General features: G+C 42.1%; 1 protein-coding gene across 5 annotated transcripts; it reads right to left on the reverse strand.

The window, feature by feature from the left end:
* Positions 1–38: 38 nt before the first annotated feature.
* esr1 (estrogen receptor 1) lies at positions 39–27079 on the reverse strand. 5 transcript variants are annotated; one of them, XM_035760032.2, is made up of 10 exons: positions 26938–27079; positions 25687–26088; positions 23540–23760; positions 13164–13280; positions 11948–12147; positions 11568–11721; positions 3890–4028; positions 2749–2882; positions 1930–2113; positions 39–1631 (listed from the first exon to the last, which is right to left on the reverse strand). In XM_035760032.2, the coding sequence occupies exons 2-10, from the start codon at positions 26007–26009 to the stop codon at positions 1355–1357; spliced, it is 1749 nt and encodes a 582-aa protein (XP_035615925.1). In that variant the 5' UTR covers positions 26010–26088; positions 26938–27079; the 3' UTR covers positions 39–1354. The 5 variants fall into 5 exon arrangements, with proteins under 5 accessions (XP_035615925.1, XP_035615923.1, XP_035615926.1 ...); XM_035760030.2 differs by having other exon boundaries at positions 25687–26129; positions 26938–27077; XM_035760033.2 differs by having other exon boundaries at positions 25687–26133; positions 26938–27069.
* Between the last annotated feature and the right edge of the window lie 445 nt (positions 27080–27524).

A 27524-nucleotide genomic window follows, 5' to 3' on the forward strand; every position in this document is an offset into this window, starting at 1 on the left:
TTTACAGTATTTATTATTCTTTGTAAAATAATCACAAATGTGTTAAATTTCTTTATTCACAGCAATGCATGGTACATGACAGTCAGTTGAAAGGTGGGCTGTGCATGAACATAAATCACATACATCACCTGTACGTGTGGTGTGTGTAGACTACTGTAGAGCAGACTGATTCATCAGCAGTGGCGCTCATAAGGTAGAACAAATGAAGGAGCAATGTGTTTGATCATCTCCAGATGTCTACCTTACACTCACATTATACAATTACATTAAATGAACATCAATCTGTTCAAGTAAGCATAGAAATATCCACATAACAGCGACAGAAAAGGCTAAATTGCTTGAGGCCAATATTTTACTTCTGTTTTTAATCATATACAATGTCGATAACATATATGTTGTCAGTCAACTGAAATGCTGTGAAGTGTTCTGCACAACATAGATTATGAACATATTTACTCTAGAACAAAATGCAGTAATACATTAACAGAAATACATCACATTTTGCATTTGTTTTTAAATATCTTCAAACACTTTGCGAGAACTGCTCAGAACATTCAAGCTTTCAGAAATGTTGGCTGCTTTTAAATTGATACATTTAAACAAGTACATTTTCTAAACAAGGCACCTGGTATCAGAATATTTGAATTTGTCACCATAACCATAAAAAAGTATATATTCAATGTTTTGAATACATCCGTCTCAGAATAATATGACAAGCAGTCATCAATGTTAAGCTACAAAAAGGTATACAATGCCCACATTTCCCTCACCTGGAGATGTGCACTTTGGTCAAGGCACAGCTTGTGTCCACACAGGGTATAAAGCATTGACCTACATAGACTAGCTGCTCTATCACGTGACTCTGCTGCTCACAGTGCTCCACACAATGGCTAAATACTTGGTGCAAAGCAGCAGAAAGATTAAACTGTTGCTAAAGCCACAGAAAAGAGAACTGACTCAAAAGTTGCAAACATGGTGAAAGGCAACGAAAATGTGTTTCTATTGGACAAATATAGGTACTAGTCCCTCCCCGTTTCATTTGGTTTGCTTCCTTTTGGTTCCTAGTGAATACATCCCTGGTGTGACTGAGTACATTTCAGTCCGTTGTGTACCAGTAAAAAATGTGAACATTTCTAAATGTTTAATAGATTGCTGCTAAATAATTTGGACTATCTATCAAATGCAAATGAATCACTTAAATTACAAACAAATAAGTAATGAATATGCACATTAATAAATGCATATTTTTTTATCCATTCTTACCTCCATACATTTCAAAATATCTCTCTCTATACATACTGTATGTAATAGGACTTCTACATCTTCCGTATGTACAAATACCTATTTCTGTATCTCACGGAATGGGCATCTGGTCTGAGCTGGGGGAGCCATACTGGAGTACCCCGGAACCATGGCTTCTGATGTGGGTATCCTGGCTGCCTTGCATCGGCCCTATGCTGGAGCCTGTGGAGGTGGTAGTGGTGGTAGAGGGGCCCTCGGTCTGTTCCCCAGCTTGGGCCACTTTGCCTGGGGATTGGAGCCGGTGACCGTCCAGCATCTCCAGGAGCAGGTCGTACAGAGGAACTTTGTTCTTACATTTTATGCTGTAAAGGTGCTCCATGCCTTTGTTGCTACATAGAGAATAGGTGAGGAGTGAGAAGGGATAGGCATAGAAATATCATCTATGGGAATAACCAAATAGGTGATGATAATATTATACTGGCGTCAGATAATATGAATGTCCTTTTTGGCTTGTGGAACCTGCCGCTTGACTTTCAGAATGTGAATTTCCTCCATTAGGAATGAGTACCCTCTCATGTCTAGCGTGCTGTGAACTCCTCATCTTGTGTCTGATGGGTGAAAACAAGCACAGTGCCCTCCTCCCCTACATAGTGTGCCCTCCTCCCCTACATAGTGTGCCCTCCTCACCTCATATGTCTGATGTGTGAGAGCAGGAGCAGGAGCTGGGCCTGCCGTCTGGGCTGCTGCTGCACAGAGGCTCCTGAATGGCTGATGTGGTGGATGAGGGTGTCGGTGATGTTGTTCAGCATGCTTTCCACTGCCAAGCTGTTGTGGAGGGACTCCACAGAGTTAGAACAGAAGGAGAAGGCACCTAGAGGAGAAGGAGAGAGAGAGAGAGGAGAGGTTATTGTACCTAAAATAGATTTTGTAAGGAAAAAAATAAAAGACTGAGAGAAAGAGACAGAGACAGAGGAAGAAGAAGAGGAAGATACAGAGGAAGGGGAAGAGCCTGATGTTCTCAATGCAGCAACTGCTAACTCAGCAATCCATAAGAACAACAGGTAGCCATACACAGAAACCTGCAACAGCAAACCGAGCTGGGGTATTTATGTCTCTTACAGATTAGTCTGTCTCAAAACAAACAGAGGACTTTCTTTCTGTCAACACACATAGAACGGAGGGTACAGTTGGCATGGTAACAATTATGGGGTACATTGAGGAAGAAGGACTTAGGATCCTTCTGTTCACAGCTGATGCGCTTGAGTGGCATATTGTGAACCACTGCTAAAAACAGTTCACCCTTCAACATTTACTAACGGGGAGTGGAATGCATTAGTCACTACTCCATGTTCATGAAGAGAAAAACACGTCTTTGCGTCACACACTTGTAATGTTCTCAATCCCATCCATGCCGGATCCAGGGTTGAACCCACATCACAACATGAAAACATACTAAACAAAGCACCATTAATAGCTTCGTAATAAAACATAAACACAGCCACTCACCAGAGTTGAGCAAGATGATGGCTTTGAGGCACACAAACTCCTCAGGCTTCAGTTTAAGCATGCGGAAGCGAGACACAGTGGCCAGGAGCATGTCGAAGATCTCAGCCATACCCTCCACACAGTCCCCTTCACTCCTGGAGGTCAAAGGTCGGAATGAGACAAGTACTGTGCAACTCTCCTGAGTGACTGCAGCATTGGAACATAGTTGGTGCTCAGGGGAAGAGCAATAAAATCATACCGTATTTCTGAAGAGCAGCCATTTAGAGTTAGCTTAATAGCTGCCCCCTAACTCCAACAGCCTTCAAACCAGTCCTGCACCATTTACTAATCATGGCAAATGGCTGTGGACACTCTAGTGGCTAGCTCAGGGCCTGGTGTCAGAGGTAATGCTCTATAATAAAACGCTGATCAAATGGGAACATCACAGACATCAGAGAGAAACAGTAACAGTCCGTCTTCCTCTCTCTTTCTTTCATTTCTTCCTCTCCCTCTTTCCCCTGGGTCTGCAGCAGCTTCTAGGTAACTTGTTTACTTGGAACATGGTGGGGGAAAATGGAGGGAACAGGCTGTGCGTCCAAAATACTCTGTCTCTCTCTGTCTCCCCTCTCTCTCTTTCCATTTCTCCCTCCCTCTCTCTCTAACAGTGTCTCCCCTCTCTCTCTTCCCATCTCTCCCTCCCTCTCTCTCTTCCCTCCCTCTCTCTAACAGTGTCTCCCCTCTCTCTCTTCCAATCTCTCCCTCCCTCTCTCTCTTCCCTCCCTCTCTCTAACAGTCTCGCATGCTTTTTCCATCTCTCCCAAGAGTCATCACTTTAATTAAATTTCACTCCTCTCTGTCAAGTTTAATGTGTAATGACCGGGACATGTGCAGGTGAGACAGTGTGTTTTTCTCTCCAAGGGGAACATGATAATTAGACTCATTGTGACCTTTAGAGCTACACTGACAAGATACGAAGTGGAAATCTACAATGTTGATGTGTGTGTGTGTGTGTGTGTGTGTGTGTGTGTGTGTGTGTGTGTGTGTGTGTGTGTGTGTGTGTGTGTGTGTGTGTGTGTGTGTGTGTGTGTGTGTGTGTGTGTGTGTGTGTGTGTGTGTGTGTGTGTGCGTGCGTGCGTGCGTGTGTGTGTGCGTGTGTACACACCTGTCCAGTATGAGGTCCTGGGCGAAGATGAGTTTCCCAGGGCAGTGGATGGACCGCCATATGAGTCCGATCATCAGCACCTCCAGCCAGGAACTCTCCAGCAGCTGCACCTGGTCATGGAGAGACAGCTCCTGGAAACCTACCAGTACCAGAGACATGGTCACACTGGGGTCAAACCATATATAACCCACTATCGACCATACATTAACCACCAGTCCACTCAAACCTTTGACTGGCTACCCAGACTCCTTGTTCTGGCCAAACGCTACGCCAAGCACACAGATGTTAATTTCTTCTCCGCAATGAGTCTGGATCTGAGTACCTCCACGACCCTTCGCCAAATGCGAACACATTTGGAGATGTCTGATTGGTCCAGAAACCGATGGGTTGGGCCAGAGCCAGAACAAACGTGGGTAAAGCGACAGCTTGAAAATGTGTCATTGGCTTTGATACTCTAATTGGTTATAGAGGACCCAATCGCTGATTACTTTGTTTTGTACAATGCCCCTCATGTCCCTCACCACCACAAACAACTTCAACGATGGCAGTCAGACTAAGTACTGTATGAAGTGAACGACAGAGCAGCAGAATAATTTTGTGTGAGTCGTCAGGCTAATATAAACCCACTATAAACCATACATTAACCACTAGTTGACTAAAATCCTTTGAGATGGCCATGACTAATCTAATAGAAATAGTAAAATTGTCATTCAAAGGAAAGAAGGTCCCGCACACACCGCAATTGCAATGTAATGAAAGTGATAGTTTCCTTTGAATAACATTTAGACATTTCAGAGTAACAAAGACAGTATAGTATGAAGATAGGCAGAAACTGCTTCTCCAAAATAAATCCCCAATCACACTTGTAGGCGATGTCATGGAGACGTTGGCACAGAAACATGTTATCTGGTCTAACAGTCGTCTCGCGCTGAACTACGCATGTGCATGGCGTCAAATCAAAGGCACTTCTTCAATATAAAGCTGTTTTTGACGAAAAATGAAAACGTGTCTCACGAGTTTGGAGTAATAACATGTTAATATATGTAAGATATTGGCTTGAATCTAGGTTGTGCTGTTAGATTTTGAGGAAAATTAACAACTAAGGAAGAATTTTTCACTTCTCTCATTGACTTCTCAAACCCCAACCTCAGCCTAGTCTGTTTGGTCGGTTTGGTGAGTGTTCCCGGAAGTCTTGCGATGTTGCACCTCTGGGTTTAGAAACTCTGTGAGTATAATCTGTGATTGACTGGACCACTGTGGTTGAAGCGTATCAATATATATTTCATCATGTGATACTTGTGGTTTTCCTTGCAGGCCTAAAAGAGAAACAAATCAAATCAAATCAAAATAAATCTTGATCTAAAGTTGTTTTATTTTTGCATTTTTACCCTTTTCTCCCCAATTTCGTGGTATCCAATTGTTAGTAGCTACTATCTTGTCTCATCGTGACAACTCCCATAACGACTCGGGAGAGACGAAGGTCGAAAGTCATGCGTCCTCCAAAACACAACCCAACCAAGCGATGAGACAAGGATATCCCTTCCAGCCAAGTCCTCCCTAACCCAGACGACGCTGGGCCAATTGTGTGCCGCTCCATGGACCTCATGGTCGCGACCGGCTGCGTCAGAGCCTGGGCTCAAACCCAGAGTCTCTGGTGGCACAGCTAGCACTTGCGATCTGAACTTTTTAAGATAAATGCTAAGCATTAAACTTCTTCCAACCTTGCCACACAACCATTGTGAATTGGTCAAACTGCAATCTCTGTTCTGGCACGGGTCCTTATCACCACCACTCAGCTGTCCTAATTCATATCCAATTACATCCCAATCACTTCCATTGTTCCTCTCTGTACCTGGCTAAATACTCCTGCAATTAAAACTGTGTGCTTTCAGGCTCTTAGTGACGCACACTGGAACAGCATAACAACATCCGTGTTGACTTAGACAGCGTTGGGGGGAGGTGAGCGTGTGTGTGTGTTGTGTGAGCGTGTGTATGTGTGTGTATTTAGTTTATTTGGATCCCCATTAGCTGTGCATGGTCCCTTGTGGCTCAGTTGGTAGAGCATGGGGCTTGCAATGCCAGCGTTGTGGGTTCAATTCCCATGGGGGACCAGTATGAAAATGTAAGTCACTTTGGATAAGAGTGTCTGCTAAACTACTGAAATGTGAAAATGTGCATGAGCCTCAGCTATTCTTTGTGGGGTCCAAAAATATACAAGCATAATACACTACAAAATAATTAAAGAGACTAGACTATGTACACATTTTATCCAAAACCAACTGTTTCAATAAAAATGCAGGACTCTGAGGCAGTTTTGCCGTGATGTGCAGCTTGATTTGTCTTTTAAGGCTCATCTTGCTGTTTGCTTGAGCATGTCTGCGATAGAAGACTGTTCCATGCCACCATTTCTCTATACAGTGCTGTTCGCTGCCCAAAACCCACTATGAACTTGGGGAACGCATGATCGCATGTCAGGTATAGTCAGGTATAGTATGCATGTATTTTAGAGCTGCATGTCAGGTATAGTATGCATGTATTTTAGAGCTGCATGTCAGGTACAGTATGCATGTATTTTAGAGCTGCATGTCAGGTATAGTATGCATGTATTTTAGTTCTGCATGTCAGGTATAGTATGCATGTATTTTAGAGCTGCATGGCAGTTATAGTATGCATGTATTTTAGAGCTGCATGTCAGGTATAGTATGCATGTATTTTAGAGCTGCATGTCAGGTATAGTATGCATGTATTTTAGAGCTGCATGTCAGGTATAGTATGCATGTATTTTAGCGCTGCATGTCAGGTATAGTATGCATGTATTTTAGAGCTGCATGTCAGGTATAGTATGCATGTATTTTAGAGCTGCATGTCCGGTACAGTATGCATGTATTTTAGAGCTGCATGTCAGGTATAGTATGCATGTATTTTAGTTCTGCATGTCAGGTATAGTATGCATGTATTTTAGAGCTGCATGTCAGTTATAGTATGCATGTATTTTAGAGCTGCATGTCAGGTATAGTATGCATGTATTTTAGAGCTGCATGTCAGGTATAGTATGCATGTATTTTAGAGCTGCATGTCAGGTATAGTATGCATGTATTTTAGCGCTGCATGTCAGGTATAGTATGCATGTATTTTAGAGCTGCATGTCAGGTATAGTATGCATGTATTTTAGCGCTGCATGTCAGGTATAGTATGCATGTATTTTAGAGCTGCATGTCAGGTATAGTATGCATGTATTTTAGTTCTGCATGTCAGGTATAGTATGCATGTATTTTAGTTCTGCATGTCAGGTATAGTATGCATGTATTTTAGAGCTGCATGTCAGGTATAGTATGCATGTATTTTAGAGCTGCATGTCAGGTATAGTATGCATGTATTTTAGTGCTGCATGTCAGGTATAGTATGCATGTATTTTAGAGCTGCATGTCAGGTATAGTATGCATGTATTTTAGAGCTGCATGTCAGGTATAGTATGCATGTATTTTAGAGCTGCATGTCAGGTATAGTATGCATGTATTTTAGAGCTGCATGTCAGGTATAGTATGCATGTATTTTAGAGCTGCATGTCAGGTATAGTATGCATGTATTTTAGAGCTGCATGTAAGGTATAGTATGCATGTATTTTAGTGCTGCATGTCAGGTATAGTATGCATGTATTTTAGCGCTGCATGTCAGGTATAGTATGCATGTATTTTAGAGCTGCATGTCAGGTATAGTATGCATGTATTTTAGAGCTGCATGTCAGGTATAGTATGCATGTATTTTAGAGCTGCATGTCAGGTATAGTATGCATGTATTTTAGAGCTGCATGTCAGGTATAGTATGCATGTATTTTAGAGCTGCATGTCAGGTATAGTATGCATGTATTTTAGAGCTGCATGTCAGGTATAGTATGCATGTATTTTAGAGCTGCATGTCAGGTATAGTATGCATGTATTTTAGAGCTGCATGTCAGGTATAGTATGCATGTATTTTAGAGCTGCATGTCAGGTATAGTATGCATGTATTTTAGAGCTGCATGTCAGGTATAGTATGCATGTATTTTAGTGCTGCATGTCAGGTATAGTATGCATGTATTTTAGCGCTGCATGTCAGGTATAGTATGCATGTATTTTAGAGCTGCATGTCAGGTATAGTATGCATGTATTTTAGAGCTGCATGTCAGGTATAGTATGCATGTATTTTAGAGCTGCATGTCAGGTATAGTATGCATGTATTTTAGAGCTGCATGTCAGGTATAGTATGCATGTATTTTAGAGCTGCATGTCAGGTATAGTATGCATGTATTTTAGAGCTGCATGTCAGGTACAGTATGCATGTATTTTAGAGCTGCATGTCAGGTATAGTATGCATGTATTTTAGAGCTGCATGTCAGGTATTGTATGCATGTATTTTAGCGCTGCATGTCAGGTACAGTATGCATGTATTTTAGCGCTGCATGTCAGGTATAGTATGCATGTATTTTAGCGCTGCATGTCAGGTACAGTATGCATGTATTTTAGAGCTGCATGTCAGGTACAGTATGCATGTATTTTAGCGCTGCATGTCAGGTATAGTATGCATGTATTTTAGCGCTGCATGTCAGGTACAGTATGCATGTATTTTAGAGCTGCATGTCAGGTATAGTATGCATGTATTTTAGATCTGCATGTCAGGTATAGTATGCATGTATTTTAGCGCTGCATGTCAGGTATAGTATGCATGTATTTTAGCGCTGTATTTCAGTTGACTATACTAACATTGCAGCTTTCAGCACAATATTATTTCTCATAAAAACAAGGGAGTGATGCAGTCAATCGCTACTCTATACTCTGAGCCAGGAAAGACTGACATGCATACTGTTGACATTGAAGACGTGCCACTCTATTCTGGGCCAGCTGCAGCTTTCCTAGGTCATTCTTTGCAACACCTGACCATATGACCGGGCAATAATCAAGATTCGATAAAACTAGGGCTTGCAGGACTTGTTTGAGAGTGGTGTTAAAAATGCAGAGAATCTCTTTATTACAGACATACCTATTTCCATCTTCACAACAATTGAATCAATATGCGTTGACCATGATGACAATTTCCAGTCTAAGGTGACGCCAAAAAGTTTAGTCTCTTCAACTTGCTCGGGGGGGGGATGCATTTTCTTTCTACACACTTTCTTAACATATTTGTGAACAGAACACAACAATTTTTCTTAGGTTTAGGAACAATAAATTCTATTGAAAAGGTGTGTTTTAATTACTAGATTACTAATCTCTTCCCTTCCCTGAAAATTCCACCCCCAATAATGAATTGGCAGGTCTGAAACCATACCAACTCTGTGACTCACAAACATCCCGCCCCCTTCTCTGAAAATCCCACCCATAGTAATTGATTTACAGGTCTGAAATTTTATCAAATTTGTATTTGTTTGGCAGCTATATCCATAAATTACGGCCCCAAATCTGCAATAGAAATTAATTGATGGGTCATATTTGAACAGTTTGGACTAGAGCCAGGGTCTCCAACCTTTTCTTTCATAAAAGCTACTTCATACCCCCCAAAGAAATTGCAAGCAACTCATATACAGCCTGCATATTTTGTTATTGTGTAGGCCACATTTTATGAACAGAAACAGCAATGCATACACAATGTAACTGCATTTTGGTTTTAAAAAATCAGTCTTCTGGAGCCTACCTTGAGAATCTTGCATTTTTAAGATGAGAGAAAATAAAAGTGTTTTACATTTGAACAAATCTGTAGTCTGCAGGCTACTATAAATTATTTTCCAATAATTTTTTTAATTGACATTCTGTTTAATAGTGTCCTTTGGAACAACAACCACAAGTTACATATTTGACAACACATTGTAAAGAAACAGAATCCTCATGAAAAGTATGAGGAACAATAAAAGTGTAATCTCAGCAATCACACTAATTGACTGACTGCTTTTCCTCAGACATTAACTTTTTTTGGCGCCCGTTGTTGCACTGTTGACATGTTTCTATTTTAATTGACTTGTCTCAGCAGCGTATATATTTGATCAAAACAGGGTATAAATAGCTTATTTGGTCGATATTACTTACCAATCCAGAGCTGTTTTACTAAGATACAAATATCCTGGGTTTTTTCATTTGGCACACACAGACACAGCTTGACTACATTGTAACTGCGAAGCGGACATGGGGTTCTAGCCTGACGACACACTCAATTCTTCAGCTGCTCTGTAGTTCGCTAATTGCTACACACTTTAGTCTGAGACTGCCATCATTGAAGTAGTTTGTGGTGATGTGGGGCACAAGGGGCGTTGTAAAAAACAAAGTCATCATTGATTGTGTCATCTCTAACCAATTACAGTATCAAAGCCAATGACTAATTTCCAAACTACCACTTACCCACGTGTGTTCTGGCTCTGGCCCAACGCATCAGATTCTGGACCAATCAGACAGCTCCGAATGTGTTCGCATCTGGTGGAGGGTCAGAAAGGTAATTAGATCCAGACTCATTGCTGAGAAGAAACTAAGGTCCGTGTGCGTGGCCTAGCATTTGGCTAGGCGGCCAGGCAAATGGGGCTTGGACAGGACTGTTACTTTTGCAAATAAAATAAAACATTTTAACAATGTGATTTAACCGATTGAAGTTGGGAAAACAGATGGCAAAAATGCAAATGGTGTTAAATGCCGGTAAACAGCTTGGGGTGGATTATTTAACAGATTTATATTTTTCACTCTACTTGCGAGCTACTCATTGACAGCCTGCGAGCTACCGGACATGTAGTTTTCTGCTAAGGTGCAACCTTTGAACCTTTGGTAGGCTGATGAAAGGTTACTCCGAGTCAGAGGCTGAGCGACAGCTAGCCCAATCAGACATGCCCGTTCTCATCTGGGTTCTAACAGGCAAAGTGAAATGATACAATGAATTGTCTTGTGGTTCATGCAGCTCAAAATGATATGTGACAACACCATTGGACATGAAACAACGATACAAATGTAACAACAGCGCAACAAAATAGATAAACAATTATATTTTGCAGGTGTCTTCATTTTAAACACCAGTGGTGTAACTAGTGCTTTTTAACTGCACTGAACCAACACAATGACAAGGGAGCAAAGCAAACTTTCAAGTGGTCAACGCCATTTATCTTGAGGTGATGGGGGAGGGGGTGTAAAACACAAACATAACATTTACATAACTATTTTTATTTATTCATATGAACTTTTAAAATGACAAATTACCCAATGGATCATCAGAATTTTCTGGTTAATAAGTGGCGGTGCAAAACCACACGTTGGCGCCCCTATTTTGAAAGTGTGTGTGTGTGCGAGACAACAGCACCCGGTCACTGCCACTACCAAGGCCTGACACCACAGGAGGAGAGAGGTTGCGTAAGCAGCCCTGTGATTAGACAAGGCCATAGTCTAGGACACATAGCGAGTGCGTAGGGGTCTGCTTTGTGTGTGTGTGTGTGTGTGTGTGTGTGTGTGTGTGTGTGTGTGTGTGTGTGTGTGTGTGTGTGTGTGTGTGTGTGTGTGTGTGTGTGTGTGTGTGTGTCCGTCAGTGTGTGTGAGAGAGAAAATGAGTCCAATTCAAGCCTTGTTGGAGTGATTTTACCTATCTGGCTAGTAAAAATCTAGCTGGTGTATTTTTTAAGTTTGTAATGACAGTATGTGACATCATCTATCATTTCTGTGCCGTGTTAGGTTCTTGCCTGGTACTTTCTTAGCCCAAGCGATCATGTGCACCAGCTCCTTGTCAGCCATGCTGGTGAGCAGGGTCATCATGGTGACCTCTGTGTAGGGGCGGGCCACCTTCTGACGAGAACACAGGGCCGGAGGCTCTGCCCCCTGCAGCAGGAATAGCACCTTGGGGGAAGAGCAGGAGGTTATGACAGAGTTAGAAAAGATCAGCGGGGGGGGCACCACCCATTCAATTCCAATTGTACCCCTGGAGTATGTATGTGAGTAAGTATAATAATAATTTGTGTGTTAATAATAATTTGTGTGTTACTTTGTGTTTCCACGTACATATTTATTTATACTAACTGACTTCTTTACTGCTGTTGCTTAGAGATCTATGACATGTTCAGACCTGTTCAGGAGACATGGTGATTCTGGGCCCACGCCATCCTCCACCACCATTGAGACTGCTGCTGCTGCTGTTCCTACCCCCGTCCTGAGGGGGCGCTGTCCTGTGCTCCAGGTCACCGTAGGGTTTCTCTCTGTCACCAGCAGGGCCACAATACCGCTTATCCTTCCTGAGAACCCGCCCACCGCGGTCCTTACGCAAGCCTGGGGTATAGAGTAGAGTTAGTAAAGAACAAGCACGTACACACACACACACACAAACACACACACACACACACAAACATATACATACAGTACCTGTCAAAAGTTTGGACACACCTAATCATTCCAGGGTTTTTCCTTATTTTTAGTATATTCTACATTGTAGAATAATAGTGAAGACATCAAAACTATGAAATACACATATGGAATCATGTCGTAACCAAGGGGAAAAAAAGTGTTAAACAAATCTAAATATATTTTACATTTGAGATTCTTCAAACCCTTTGCCTTGATGACAACGTGGCACACTCTTAGCATTCTCTCAACCAGCTTCACAACACTATTGAATGCTAAATGTTTCTAATCAGTGAAAGATGAGCAAAAAAATAAATGATCTACCACTTCCACTTGTCCAGCCAGAGATCAATTAACCAAATACACAGACAGAGATTCAGTGAAACAAAATCACATTGATTGATTATCAGACAAGTCACATGCTTTTGGTCTGGAGTAGGACAGGCTACTTACTATATGAGTAAAGAGAAAAATCCACTAGCAAAATGTTCTGATCATCTAATATATGAGGGAATTAGAATAAAGATGATCATTAGCCTCAAATTAGCTAACATTTCCCCAGCCTAATTCTTACCAGATATCCAAACGGAGACTTAGTGAAACCAAAAATCGAACATGGACTGATTTATCTAGAGCATAATAAACTATGCTGAAGGCCTCCATGTTTGGATAATGTGCTATTACATGTTTTACCAATCTGCTGTGCATGTTGTGTATTTTGTAGAATTGCATTAGTGCTACATTGGGGGAAAATGTTGTAATTTCCCTGGTCATGTCATTACATTTTTGGGATACTGAGTGGTCTCGGTGTCCCGGTTACCGGTGTTAATCTGTCGTCTTAACTGATACTACCCGTTTCAGACTACTGGGGCAAGCCAAACCAAGCCAAACTGTAAGCTGTGTGTGTGTGTCCATTGTGAGTACCACTGTGTTCCCTTACTCACCTCCTTTCACCATCCCCACTTCATAACACTTTCTGAGGCGGCATGCCTGGCAGCTCTTCCTACGATTCCTGTCCATTGTACACTGGTTAGTCGCAGGGCACATGTAGTCATTGTGACCTGAAATAAAATAAAAAAAACTGGGCTGAGACCCCCCATTCCAATCACAAGGACTGCCGCACATGTTCATTTTTCATGTATCTCTGGCATAGAGGGAATTAAAATGGATGATTACCATGGAGACCAGCTGCGTTCTGATTATGTGTATTTTGCTGTGGGATGTCCACCATCCCCTCAAAATATTTCCTCTTCCTTCAGATTCCTCTTCCTTACAAGGTCAAATTAACTCAGTTACCCAGGACAACATATTGCACTTTATCTTTAGACTGAAAGAACATTAGGTTATGGTTTTAAAACATGTTCACTTTCAGTATTGATGAAACTGTGGTGTTTATGTCATACGACCTACTATACAAGACACTCCCTTTCTGTCGTTCTGTTGTCTTTTGACTAGTGTTCTTTCTCTACACCCAGTGTAAGCCCACCATTAGCAATAGCACTAAAGTGGTCCTGGTAAATGACAGTTACACCTCGAAGTTCTTCTCTCTGTATGTAGGTACGGTCCTATTAAAGTGAACCAGACTTGGTCCAGACACCCCCAGACTCATCAGAATACCCCCGCTCCATGACAACTAGCTTTGATGTGGCCCTGATGGATTGGAACTAAATATGTCGGTTAAAAATTCAAGCCTGATGCTACCTTAGCCTGATGAGCCCTAGACATTTTATGAGCCTAAACGCAAAAAACGTATTGTGTTTAAATGTATTCAATTTAGAGTTTGCATCTCAATATTACACTTTATAAACAACACAGAAGACTCAACTATATCAAAACCGTTTGACATAGAAACACCAGATTTTTGGTAGATCTTTTCAAATAACATATATATATATATATATTTAAATGATTATTTATTGAATATTCAAAACATACAAAATACTTGCAATAAAGCCGCTCAACAACTACATCATACCAGTCATCCAACAGACTCCCATTCAGAGCGACACACAGAAGCATCCAGGGTCAATGCCCTGCTCAAGGGCATGTTGACCGATCTACCACCAGGCCAAAAAACATGAACCCGAACTCTCCAAGATCCCCCCCAACGTTCCCCAATAGCTGTCCCTCAACCATTACAGACCCCTCCCACAGGAAGAAAAAAAAATACAACGAATTCCATTCCCCACCCCCAAGAACCCCCCAATGCACCAACAACCAAGAGAATGAACCCCACCCCCAAGAACCCCCCAATGCACCAACAACCAAGAGAATGAACCCCACCCCCAAGAACCCCCCAATGCACCAACAACCAAGAGAATGAACCCCACTCCCAAGAACCCCCAATGCACCAACAACCAAGAGAATGAACCCCACCCCCAAGAACCCCCAATGCACCAACAACCAAGAGAATGAACCCCACCCCCAAGAACCCCCAATGCACCAAAACCAAGAGAATGAACCCCACCCCCAAGAACCCCCCAATGCACCAACAACCAAGAGAATGAACCCCACCCCCAAGAACCCCCCAATGCACCAACAACCAAGAGAATGAACCCCACCCCCAAGAACCCCCCAATGCACCAACAACCAATGAACCCCACCAACCCCCAATGCACCAACAACCAAGAGAATGAACCCCACCCCCAAGAACCCCCCAATGCACCAACAACCAAGAGAATGAACCCCACCCCCAAGAACCCCCCAATGCACCAACAACCAAGAGAATGAACCCCACCCCCAAGAACCCCCCAATGCACCAACAACCAAGAGAATGAACCCCACCCCCAAGAACCCCCCAATGCACCAACAACCAAGAGAATGAACCCCACCCCCAAGAACCCCCCAATGCACCAACAACCAAGAGAATGAACCCCACCCCCAAGAACCCCCCAATGCACCAACAACCAAGAGAATGAACCCCACCCCCAAGAACCCCCCAATGCACCAACAACCAAGAGAATGAACCCCACCCCCAAGAACCCCCCAATGCACCAACAACCAAGAGAATGAACCCCACCCCCAAGAACCCCCAATGAAAAACCAAGAGAATGAACCCCCCCCCAAACCCCCAATGCACCAACAACCAAGAGAATGAACCCCACCCCCAAGAACCCCCAATGCACCAACAACCAAGAGAATGAACCCCACCCCAAGAACCCCCAATGCACCAACAACCAAGAGAATGAACCCCACCCCCAAGAACCCCCAATGCACCAACAACCAAGAGAATGAACCCCACCCCAAGAACCCCCAATGCACCAACAACCAAGAGAATGAACCCCACCCCCAAGAACCCCCAATGCACCAACAACCAAGAGAATGAACCCCACCCCCAAGAACCCCCAATGCACCAACAACCAAGAGAATGAACCCCACCCCCAAGAACCCCCAATGCACCAACAACCAAGAGAATGAACCCCACCCCAAGAACCCCCAATGCACCAACAACCAAGAGAATGAACCCCACCCCCAAGAACCCCCCAATGCACCAACAACCAAGAGAATGAACCCCACCCCAAGAACCCCCAATGCACCAACCCCCCCCCAAGAACCCCCCCAATGCACCAACAACCAAGAGAATGAACCCCACCCCCAAGAACCCCCAATGCACCAACAACCAAGAGAATGAACCCCACCCCCAAGAACCCCCCAATGCACCAACAACCAAGAGAATGAACCCCACCCCCAAGAACCCCCCAATGCACCAACAACCAAGAGAATGAACCCCACCCCCAAGAACCCCCCAATGCACCAACAACCAAGAGAATGAACCCCACCCCCAAGAACCCCCCAATGCACCAACAACCAAGAGAATGAACCCCACCCCCAAGAACCCCCCAATGCACCAACAACCAAGAGAATGAACCCCACCCCCAAGAACCCCCCAATGCACCAACAACCAAGAGAATGAACCCCACCCCCAAGAACCCCCCAATGCACCAACAACCAAGAGAATGAACCCCACCCCCAAGAACCCCCCAATGCACCAACAACCAAGAGAATGAACCCCCAATGCCCAACAACCAAGAATGAACCCCACCCCCAAGCCCCCAATGCCAACAACCAAGAGAATGAACTAAAGAGAAAAAAAAAGAAAAGACAGAAGAAAACAGCAAACAACAACTCAAGAAAATAATAAAACAAAATAATACATTTAAAACAAAGGACATCAAGGACAACTAAAATCATAACAGTAATGCCAACTGTTTATGTGTGTGCATGTCTGGCACTATTACATGTATGTGTGTGTTCTTGTATGTGTTTATTTGAATGAGAGTGTGTGTATATGCATGTGTGTACAAACACCTGCACGGCATCAGCCTCAGGCAAACCGGCATTAGTTGTAAAAACTCTGCCACTTAGTGTCATTCAAATGTACTTTTTATTATGATTTATTTTGACTTTAAAAAAACGATTTAAAAAAACTTTTATCTTTGACCATCATTCTATCTCTCACATAGCAACTCCACTCCCACTTGTCTCCAATTCCACATCCCAACCCTCAGCTTCCCTCAGCCCATCCCATCTATCTCTGCTGGCCACCCACTTCGGGTTTCTATGCAACACATATCTTTCAACTATGCGGTGATGTTTAATGTACAATTTCAATCTATCTAATCGAATAGAATCCACAGATTGTGAGTTGAAGATAAATACTTTTACTAAAAGTATTAGTATATTAGTAATTGACTGACCCGGTCTCTTCAGATCTCCTAACAGTACTATTCCTAGGGTCAATTTTAGATCAATGCTATGCATTTTCAGCCATTCCTGAACCTGAGACCAGAAACAGGCTACCTGAGGGCAATACCAAAATAAATAGTCTATTGATTCTCTACCCTCACAACAAAATCTGCAGAGCTTCAATGATTTTATACCCCAAATATTCAACATTTTGTTGGTGGCAAGAATTCTATATAATCATTTTAGCTGAAAAGCACGAAGTCTTGAATCTTGCGTTGTTTTATATATCAACTCATACAATAAAAATATGAAAAATATGAATATCATTCCACCCACGAGGCCACTAGAGGGCCTCGTCATTTGACTGCAGGAAAGGGCTACATAAAATATGTTATGTTGCTCTTCTCTGCATAATTTTAATGACATGCTTGAATAATATACGACTAGAATAAGATGCACACGGCTTTGAATGGAGCATTGAATGGTTATGGGTCTGGATAAATAACTGCTATAGCCCAGGTTGGAACTGGGACAATAATTTGGCCTTGGCATTTTATCCACAACAGCCCACATCACAGTGCGTGCTGCCAACTCCACAGAGCCCCAGACCAACATTTTCCCTGGTGTCAGTGGTGTCATTAAGTTTTACATTTGGTGGCAACAGCCATTGATTTGGTCGAGCCAAAATCATGAGTAATCATCTTATAAAGTAATTCATAGTGCTTTATTAAGAAGTATAATACATATACTGTACTACTGAGGAAAATAAATACATGATTTAATCTAACACATCCAAGCAGGAATGCATGATTCAAGATGGCATGGACTCTACATGTGTTGAATGTGTTCCACAGGGATGATGGCCCATGTTGACTCCAATTCTGCCCAAATTGTCTGGACGTCCTTTGAGGCACTTAAATATTTAGTCTTGCACATTCACCCTCTGAATGGCACACATACACAATCCATGTTTTAAGGCTTAAAAATGGAATTGGATTTAATAGGTGACATCAATAAACATTCACCAGGATTCACCTGGTCAGTCCATGCTACAGAAAGAGCATGTGTTCATAATGTTTTGTACACTGAGTGTATTTGCTATATTTTACTGTTAAAATAGGACTGATTTTTTGGGGGGTTCAATAGAGATTAATTACATACATCTTCATGTGCAGTAACCAGGGGTACAATATTTACTGGGGACGGGGGGACATGTCCCCCACACATTATGAAATTGCATTTTTATACCCCCCAGTTTTATCATAGAATGTGATACAAAATGTGCCAACGGTGTGCTTTAGGACCATGCAGACGCCTCTGAGCGTTTGGGTAGGCTATTTGGAGTATTTATCCAACTGGATAAAAAAAATTAAAAAATGATGTCCTCCCCCACTTCCAAAACCAAAGTTGCGCCACTGGCACTAACTAATATCATAGGCTAATCATTTGGGGTTCCATACCTGAGAAAGTGGAAACTCAAAACACATTACATTTAACTCTAAATATAATAGCCACTGCTAGTAGCCATGTATTCATCTAACAGTAAATTCAATGTCCGAAGAAAACTTTGCAGACCTAATAGGCAAATGCCCTCTCAATGACCGGTGCAAATTGTGCACATGCACCGCTCCACATCTCAAAGCCATGTCAAGTATCTTGGTTGGAAAATAGTTGCTATTGAGGTGAATATGGAGAAAGAAAAATGTAATGTACAGAAAGCTGAGGCCCTCCTCTCTTGGACAAGGACAAGGGGATGAAGCTTCCAAAGCTGTGTTATAGGATCAGAACACATTATTATAGAACACACTTTCGCTCATCACAGTAGCAGGCCTCCACAAGAACACATGTACAGTAGCAGAGCAGACAGTTTCATTACAGGAATCATGAGAATAATGCACTTTAATGTTTGACCAAATCATGGTTTTAGCATCCCAAAAAATAGGATGTTTTGAGTGAGGTTACAACATAGAATGTGCTCTTTCTATGTTTAAAGGCACCCTTTACAGCGATCTTGCTATCTATGATCTCGGATGTCTATAATCTCAGATGTCTATGATCTCGGCTGTCTATGATCTTGGCTGTCTATGATCTTGGCTGTCTAACTGATGACAGCGTTTGAATATGAGTTTGCATGAGCTCAGCTCAGCCTATCACAAAACCAGGCAAGCCCATCTTGGTAGGGGTGCGCGCAATAGCCCAGAGACTGCCACCCAGATCCCCCAGGACTGCCGCACAGAAAAAATGTATATCAGCCAACAGAGAGGAGCACAAGATTTAATTTCATTCAACTTTCTAGAGCAGTGGTCACCAACTGGTCGATCCCCAAGGCATTCCTAGTCTATCGACAAACAGTTCTATAAAAACCAAACAATAAAGCCTTGTGTTCCTATTTATTTTATTTGTCTTGGGCTGTTGGCGGTAGGTGCACCTGATTCAGCTGCCCTGCGCCAGGTGGGCGAACTGTTGCCATTTTGAACCATTTAATGTGTCTGAAGGTACAAACTCAGCCTTTCCAGCGGGCCAGAAAGCATATCAAGTGCACTATAGGTCTACCGCTGGCCAATCGGCTGGCTCAGATGACCGTGTCTACAGTAACACAACAGTCATAAAATAAATCTACAGTAAAATTGATACTGTGATATTTGAAAACGTTTAAAACCATGACAGGAGAGAGACTGTCAGGGAATAAATCAAAGAGCTGCTGTTTGTAGGAGTTCATGTTCTTACTCAGCACTTTGTATTCAACACTTTTATAAACCATAAAATGCGCGTTCTTCCTATTTCCACTCAGCGCTACAACAAGCACTGCAGCAGTAATGAACGAGTAGGAAAGTGTATTTATAGGATTGCGTTGTTATTAGTGGCTTAAGGTTTTTTTTATATCGATGAATATTTCACTTCATCTGTTCATAGGAGTAAAAACATGAATGTGTGCATGAGGCAGAAATAATGCTGTGCAACTGGAGTTCGCCAACAGCTGGAAGACAGTGTCCCTTTTTGGTCAGTGGAGGAAAGGAATAGCTGAGACTGACCATCAGATGCAGGCACCATCAGTCCAGTAAAATAAAAAGCAAATTATTTAAATGTATGCTCACTGAGCTGTGCCTCACAAGTAATGCAACAACGTATCGATTACCGGTGTGATCATATAGCCTACCTCAAATTTTGAAATATGTATAATTTTTAAATGGCCTGAACAACAATGCATTGGCAGGGCAATTCAAGCAAAGCCAGTAATCGGTGATAATGTATTTGGCCTATAGCTTACTGCACAAACCTCAGTACTGTTTTTAATTGGTTAATGTTGCATAGGCTTACGTTTTTTAAGTCATGTAAAAAAAACTTAGCTGTAGATCTTGGCTTGCATTTTGATCCAGAAAGTGACCACTGTGGCAATTGTGATTGAATCAGCGCAATATTAGCCACTTTCAATGCATCATACCAAAACAAAACAAACTATGCAAGATATTTTGTTGTAGGCAGAACGCATAGGAGTAGGATTCTATTGCATTGACATGCACGACTCGGCCTGTACTGTACACAGACTGGAGCGACATAACCAATCAGAGCTGCAGTTGGCCTATATGCAAATAGCACATTGCCATGTATAGATCTGTGCCATTCACTTTGAAGTGGACTGCGTTACAGAACTTCATGTAGCCACGTGTGCACATTTAGTTCATATCCTTTGCTAGTAAGTTACTTAATAGCCCAGTTATAAATCATTTGTAGTCAGCAATAAAGGATTGATTGCTTTGAAAAGCGAGTCAGGTAAAGAGCTTGTATTTGTCTTAAAGGGGCAGTGTGTATTTTGAGACAGGCTTGAATAAACTAAGTAACCAATAGAGGATAGCATAATTTGCCTGATTGTCTGTATTAATGGTATGGGAATAATAATGCATTTTATTTTGTAAAGTGGTTTCTTGCATAAAACAACACAACAATATATTTTTTTAATATTACAGACACATCTCCTTGACTGAAGGACAAGTGGATAAACAGGTTAATGTCAAGCTCTGCATGTTTTTTTTTCAAAAGTCTCATGGAATGTAGGCCTACATTGAACTCCACACATTGGCTGCTACTGTATGATAGAAGAGCTATTTCCATGTTAAAATGTTATGGGATGCATTTTCTCCATTGTTTTTGATGGTAGGCCACTCTGGTAGGCCTACATTATGATCAAATAGCCACAGTAGCCTACTTGGCCACTGTTAAAACTGTAACTTAAAGTGGGTACAGCCTCAGTGTTCACAGGAATTTGCAAATAATTTTCACAACGTTCAAGTTTGCACTCAGGAAACCTGAAATTTGCTCTGTGCCGAAAAAAAATTGAGGGAACTTTTGTGGGGGGGGCAGCCGGTGAGAATTACACATGCGGAGATAATCCATTCACCTACTCTGCATCTCACAAAGACACAGCGGTTGGAACCAAAAATGTCATATTTGGACTCATCAGACCAAAGGACAGATTTCCACCGGTCTAATGTCCATTGCTTGTGTTTTTTGGGCCAAGCAAGTCTCTTCTTTTTCTTTGGTTCCTTTAGTAGTATTTTCTTTGCAGCAATTCGACCATGAAGGCCTTATTCACGCAGTCTCCTCTGAACAGTTGATGTTGAGATGTGTCTGTTGAACTCTGTGAAGCATTTATTTGGGCCGTAATTTCTGAGGCTGGTAACACTAATGAACGTATCCTCTGCAGCAGAGGAAACTCTGGGTCTTCCTTTCCTGTGGCAGACCTCATGAGAGCCAGTTTCATCATAGCGCTTAAATTGCAGTTTTGCAACTGCAATTTAAGAAACTTTCAAAGTTCTTGACATTTTCGGGATTGACTGACCTTCAAGACTGTAATGATAGACTGTCGTTTTTCTTTGCTTATTTGAGCTGTTCTTGCCATAATATGGACTTGGTCTTTTACCAAATAGGGCTATCATCTGTATACCACCCCTACCTTGTCACAACACAACTGATTGGCTCAAATGCATTAAGAAGGAAAGAAATTCCACAAATGAACTTTTAACAAGGCACACCTGTTAATTAAAATGCATTCCAGCTGACTACGTCATGAAGCTGGTTGAGAGAATTCCAGGAGTGTGCAAAGCTGTCATCAAGGCAAAGGGTGACGAATCCCTTTGAAGAATCTCAAATATATTTTGATTTGTTTAACACTTTTTTGGTTACTGTCTCAGCTGTCGAATGAACTGGACCAAGGTGCAGCGTGGTGAGTGTAAGTGTAAACAATTATCCAAAAACCAACCGTGACGCTAAAGGCTATAGTGCCAACAAACAAAGACAACTTCCCACAAAGACAGGTGGGAAAAGGGCTACCTAAGTATGGTTCTCAATCAGAGACAACGACCGACAGCTGTCCCTGATTGAGAACCCTACCCCGGCCAAAACATAGAAATACAAATAATAGAACATAGAATACCCACCCCAAATCACACCCTGACCAAACCAAATAGACATAAAAAGGATTTCTAAGGTCAGGGCGTGACAGTTACTATATGATTCCATGTGTTATTTCATAGTTGTGATGTCGTCACTATTATTCTACAATGTAGAAAATAGTAAAAATAAAGAAAAACAAATGGAAGGTGTAGGTGTGTCCAAACCTTTGACTGGTACTGTATATACTGTAGACTCCCAGCTTTCATTTGACACCAAATTGTATGTGTACCTATGATCCCCCTCCATACCCAATATTATTCAGATATATTAGGCCTATAATTACAGTGGCATTAGCTATGCTGCAACAAATGTACCTGTCACAAGAAAACAAGTGACCAGCTGGTGAGATGAAACATGCATAGTGGAGGTATCATAAACACCCATAAAACCTAGTGGTCAAGCAGGGAAATGGTTCCAATTGTTTTTCCACCATTCAATTACTAAATTGAGCAAACATTAGATAGTTAATCCAGATGATTCAGCAGTCTTGAGATTTACACGGTTATCAAAATGTCACAAAACACAGCCCTTATTTTAAATGTTTCTAAAAAATAATGGTGGAAAAACAATTGGAACTGTTTCCTTGTTTGACAGGTTTCATGTGTAGTATGACTCATACTGTGGTACTCTATTGTGAACTGTGCTCCATACTGACATGCGCTGTCTTTCCCCACTCCATCCCCATGTGGCAACAATGATATGCTTTGAATAAGAAAAAAAAAGTCTGTGGTGATTGGCTCGTGATTTGCTAGTGTCAAAGGAAGCAGAACCAATGAGAACATCAGATTCTCCGGGAAAATTTCAACCAACGGCCTCCTACATACTCCCAATATGGTTCCAGGCAGGCTACAAATTTAATTCACATATAAGTGACTTGGCCAGATATACTGTATTTGACCTTACAAAGCTTGTTAGGAGCCACACACACACACACGCACAGAGATGCACGCACACACATACACACAGATGCATGACCACACACATGCGCACACACACACACACACACACACACACACACACACACACACACACACACACACACACACACACACACACACACACACACACACACACACACACACACACACACACACACACACACACACACACACACACACATTGCATTGACACAGATGTTGGGAAGTGGAGTGGGATATAGTAGTAGGGATGAGAAGAGGCTTACCTTGGATGCTCCTTTTGAAGAAGGCTTTGCAGCCCTCGCAGGACCAAACTCCGTAGTGGTACCCAGAGGCAAAGTCGCTGCAGACCGCACAGTACCTCGTCTCGTTGGCCATCTCAAACACCCTGACCCCTGACCCTGCTGCACTGTACGACTGCTGCCTATCAGAGGCGATGCAGAGCTTCTCCTCTGACGCTGACAGCTGATTGGTTACCACACTCGACCTGCAACACAGGGTTTGTCAGATGATTGTCTTTGCTGGGATGAGTCAAAGATTGTCAAATATATTGACAAGATAGTTCATTGACCGCTCTAACAATGGAAATACAGTACATGTCCTCAAAGATGGAAGGCAGGCGGGAGGAGGCGAAATCAGATGGGACCATTCAAGCCAATTAGAGGGCAGATACGTGTGTGAACAACAGGTCATGGAGATAGATAGAGGACTCATCTTTGTATCTGTACCCATTATAGCGTCTGTGACAGTATGGGCAGTACCATTGAGGGTATCTCCATTTTAAAGTAGTCAATTTTCTTCATCATTGGCTGATTGCTCCCAACTCATATGAATCCCCACCAAGTTGACTATATTAAATTGGTGGAAGCCCTCCATGCCAATGACAATGTTAAAATGGGTTATATCCATGATGAGTTCTCGATCTATCTCATGACAAAGGGCACAACTCCAATATAAAGTTGTTGTTTTTTTAATTGCCGAAATGCCACTTATATCAGTGCATTCGTAACAACCTAACCATTACGTGACTTATATGAGATAAATGAGCCTCACAAAGCAAATTAGCAATAAAACATTTTTTATTTACTTCCATAAAAAAAATCCATAAATTATGGTCTTATTTTTCGTGGAAACCTCTCGCTTCGCCTCTTTGGATGAGTCAACCTGGAGTTGTACTTTGTGACATAATTTTTTCAAGATGACAGCACTGAAAGCTTTTTTACAAACTCGTTAATTCAAATGTGCCTTTTGGGCAACATAAAATAAATACGATTGAATTGGTTTTCTCCTTTTAATAGTGTGCTGGTTGTCTTTAAAAGCATACTTCTCTAATGACCTCTGCCTTGGTTTCAATCTAAGTGCTTTGAAAACATGGAACAACCAACATCAATTTCTCTGATAAAAATCTCACAACTGTCAGACAATGATCTTTTCTGATTCAATAGAGAGTGAAAAGTGTAATAGAGGTTCACACCATTGAGCCTTTCAATCCCTCAAAGGACAAATTGGGCCAATTATAGCCAACAGCAGCATCTTAGATGAATCTGCTATCCCTGAGCAACTAGACCTGTGTCCATCTCATTCTGAAAATGAAATGTGCGTGTGTACTTCTGCTGTTCTGACATATTGTTCTTTTCTCAAGGACTCCAGCAAAGTCGTTAATCGAAGGGATTAAAGCTCCGTTGCTACGGCTTTATAAACGCTCACAATAGCCTAAATATTTATCTTCTGATAATGAATTAATGATCTTTCATTTTTAATGACGATAACCTAGTACAGTAATGTCACATATACAGTATTTATATAATGAGCATAATACCCAACTTTGAGTACTAAACATTATTGAAAATATGTAATAAAACTAAGTCCTGGGTATATAGTTTTAAAGAGTCTATTTTGGGTGACTATCATTATTTGTTGGCCAGACAATCTACTAAAAAGATGCTAGAGAAACAAAAGTACACAGAGCAAAATAACAAAATGGTATCCCCTAAAGACTGAAAACATATTACTGTTAATGTGGGATAAAAACAGTCAAACAATGAAGGCAACAATAAAAAAAAGACCAAACCTCTATATCTACAGTATATATTCACTCAATGTAGGTTATCACTCTCTCTCTCTGAGCAAAAATATCATATGGGTCAGGACATGTCATATCTTTATTGAAATGCTCTGTCATAATTACATAATCAGTGGTCTGGTGTACCAGACTTACAGGGACATGGCAGCTGTTGAAAGATACTCCATAGTCAGCAACATACACTGTCCAAATAACAATGATCAAATAAACATCACATCACTGATCTCACTCTCTCTCTCACACTCATCTACTTACATTACAACAAGACATGTTCAGCCAGAACAGCTGATTCCCATATACTAAGGCTCAACGAAAGCTTAGATCACTCACCTGTATAAGGGTGTGGACGAGGTATCCAGGTAGTATGACTGGCTGGGGAGACCATGGTGGCTTGGGGCGTGGAGGAAGTGGCTGAGCTGGGGGCTGAGCTGGGGGCTGAGCTGGGGGCTGGAGGACACAAACACCAGTGGGCCGGTGGGACTGCTGCCCAGGGACTGCATGCTGCCATCTGAAGGGGGTCCGTGGGCATCCTGGGGGGTTGTGGAGTAATAGAGGGGGGCCGGGCCTTGAGCAGGGGCTGTGTAGTCATACCCTCCGTCCAGGTAGTTAAAGGCGGCCGCCCCACCACCTCCGCGTGTCTCCTCAGGGTACATGTTGCTGTTGGGGGTGGTCGGCTGCTGTGGTGAGAGTTTTGGGGGGGAGATGACGTGGCTCTCCAGGGTCGTTCGGGATCTGAGAGGAGCTCCGAGAGGTTTGGAAATCTGCGTATGGGACTGTCTGACCAGCATCACATTCACAGAACAACAGCAGTGACAAGCAGCTTGGTTTAGACTGGCTCACTAAGGGGTGGGAGGGGAGAAGGGCTCTGTTCTATCTTCTCTCTCTCTTTTCTCTCGTCCCTCTCTTGCTCTGTTTCTTCCTTAACAGCCTGTGCTAAGCAACTCAATACTGGCTGTTGGGCTGAAGAAGGGAAGAGGCATTCACTAGGTTCTCTCTCTCTCTTTATGTCCCTCCTTGCTCTCTCTTTCCCTCCCAGGTTCCGCCTGGAGACAGCCCAAAAACATTCCTCCCTCCCACTTATTTTTGAGAGGCAGAGCTTTTCTCTTTTCCCTTAACTATCGACACTGCTGTGGGAGAGAGGGATGGAGGAAAGGACAACAAGTGACAGATATTTCGAGATAGAGAGCAAAAGAGAGAAAGAGAGTGAGAGAACGAAAGAAAGAGGCAACCACTCCAACAACTCCCCTGTCCCCTTACATTTTTTCTAAAATGCAGCTTATTTTTCTCTTCCCTGAAAAGCTTTTAGAGGACGCTGCTAGGCTCCAAGGAGAGTTACACCCTGGTGTGACTTCCTCTCTGAATGCTTATCAGTCATTTAGTTACATGTACTGCCGTGGCCCAGAATATCACTCCTTTCTGACTCACTCTTCTAAGAAGTTAAATCATTATTAAATGTGTCTATCAGTTGATTTATGTGCAAATATGGCAAAATTATACAAAACAATTCCACGAGAAGGAAGCAATAAAATAGGAACCCATTACATGAAATACACACAAAGACGTCATATATACAGTACTTACCTTAATGACGTTATTGATCAATATTCAGCTCTTTGGGTCTAATCATGAGCATTGTTGTGTTGAGTGGTTCCTCTTTCTCCCTGTCCTCTCGCTCTCATCCTTCTCTCTGAGATCTGCCTTCGCATCACAATGAGAAAAAAAGAGATTTAAAAAAGGTAGAAACAAATGAACGCAGCCGGATCGATATTGATAGTGTATCTCTAGAGCAGGTCAACATGACACAGCAAACAGTATGTGAGGTCAACACCCTTCTGATGCCAACATTATGCAACTCCCAGTGGGGAAAAGATGAGAGGATTCAGACATCAGGCAATGCATGTTCTTATATGTTCCACCTTTTCATAGCCTAAATCTATACAGGAAAACAGAATACAGCATTGCAGTACGATCACCAAACTACACGGACTAAATCACTCCCTACTGTGACCAAGGAAAAGCTACTAATTTAAAGTACATTTTCTTGCTATCATTGGGCCTTTCAAGAGGAATACCTTATCAACGATATTCACTGATCAAATATAAACTATTATCCTGCCAAAGCAGCAAACAAAGGGGTTTCAAGTACATGCTGCATCATGATGAAATTC

Source organism: Oncorhynchus keta, chromosome 8, assembly GCF_023373465.1.
Source record: "Oncorhynchus keta strain PuntledgeMale-10-30-2019 chromosome 8, Oket_V2, whole genome shotgun sequence".
NCBI lineage: Eukaryota > Metazoa > Chordata > Actinopteri > Salmoniformes > Salmonidae > Oncorhynchus > Oncorhynchus keta.

Coding starts and splice junctions, on each gene's coding strand:
- esr1 (XM_035760028.2), bottom strand. CDS start 26,144: ATGCTGGTCAGACAGTCCCATACGCAGATTTCCAAACCTCTCGGAGCT. Junction 23,761..25,686: donor TCGTCCACACCCTTATACAG/GTGAGTGATCTA, acceptor CCTGTGTTGCAG/GTCGAGTGTGGTAACCAATC. Junction 2,883..3,889: donor CAGGACCTCATACTGGACAG/GTGTGTACACAC, acceptor TTTGACCTCCAG/GAGTGAAGGGGACTGTGTGG.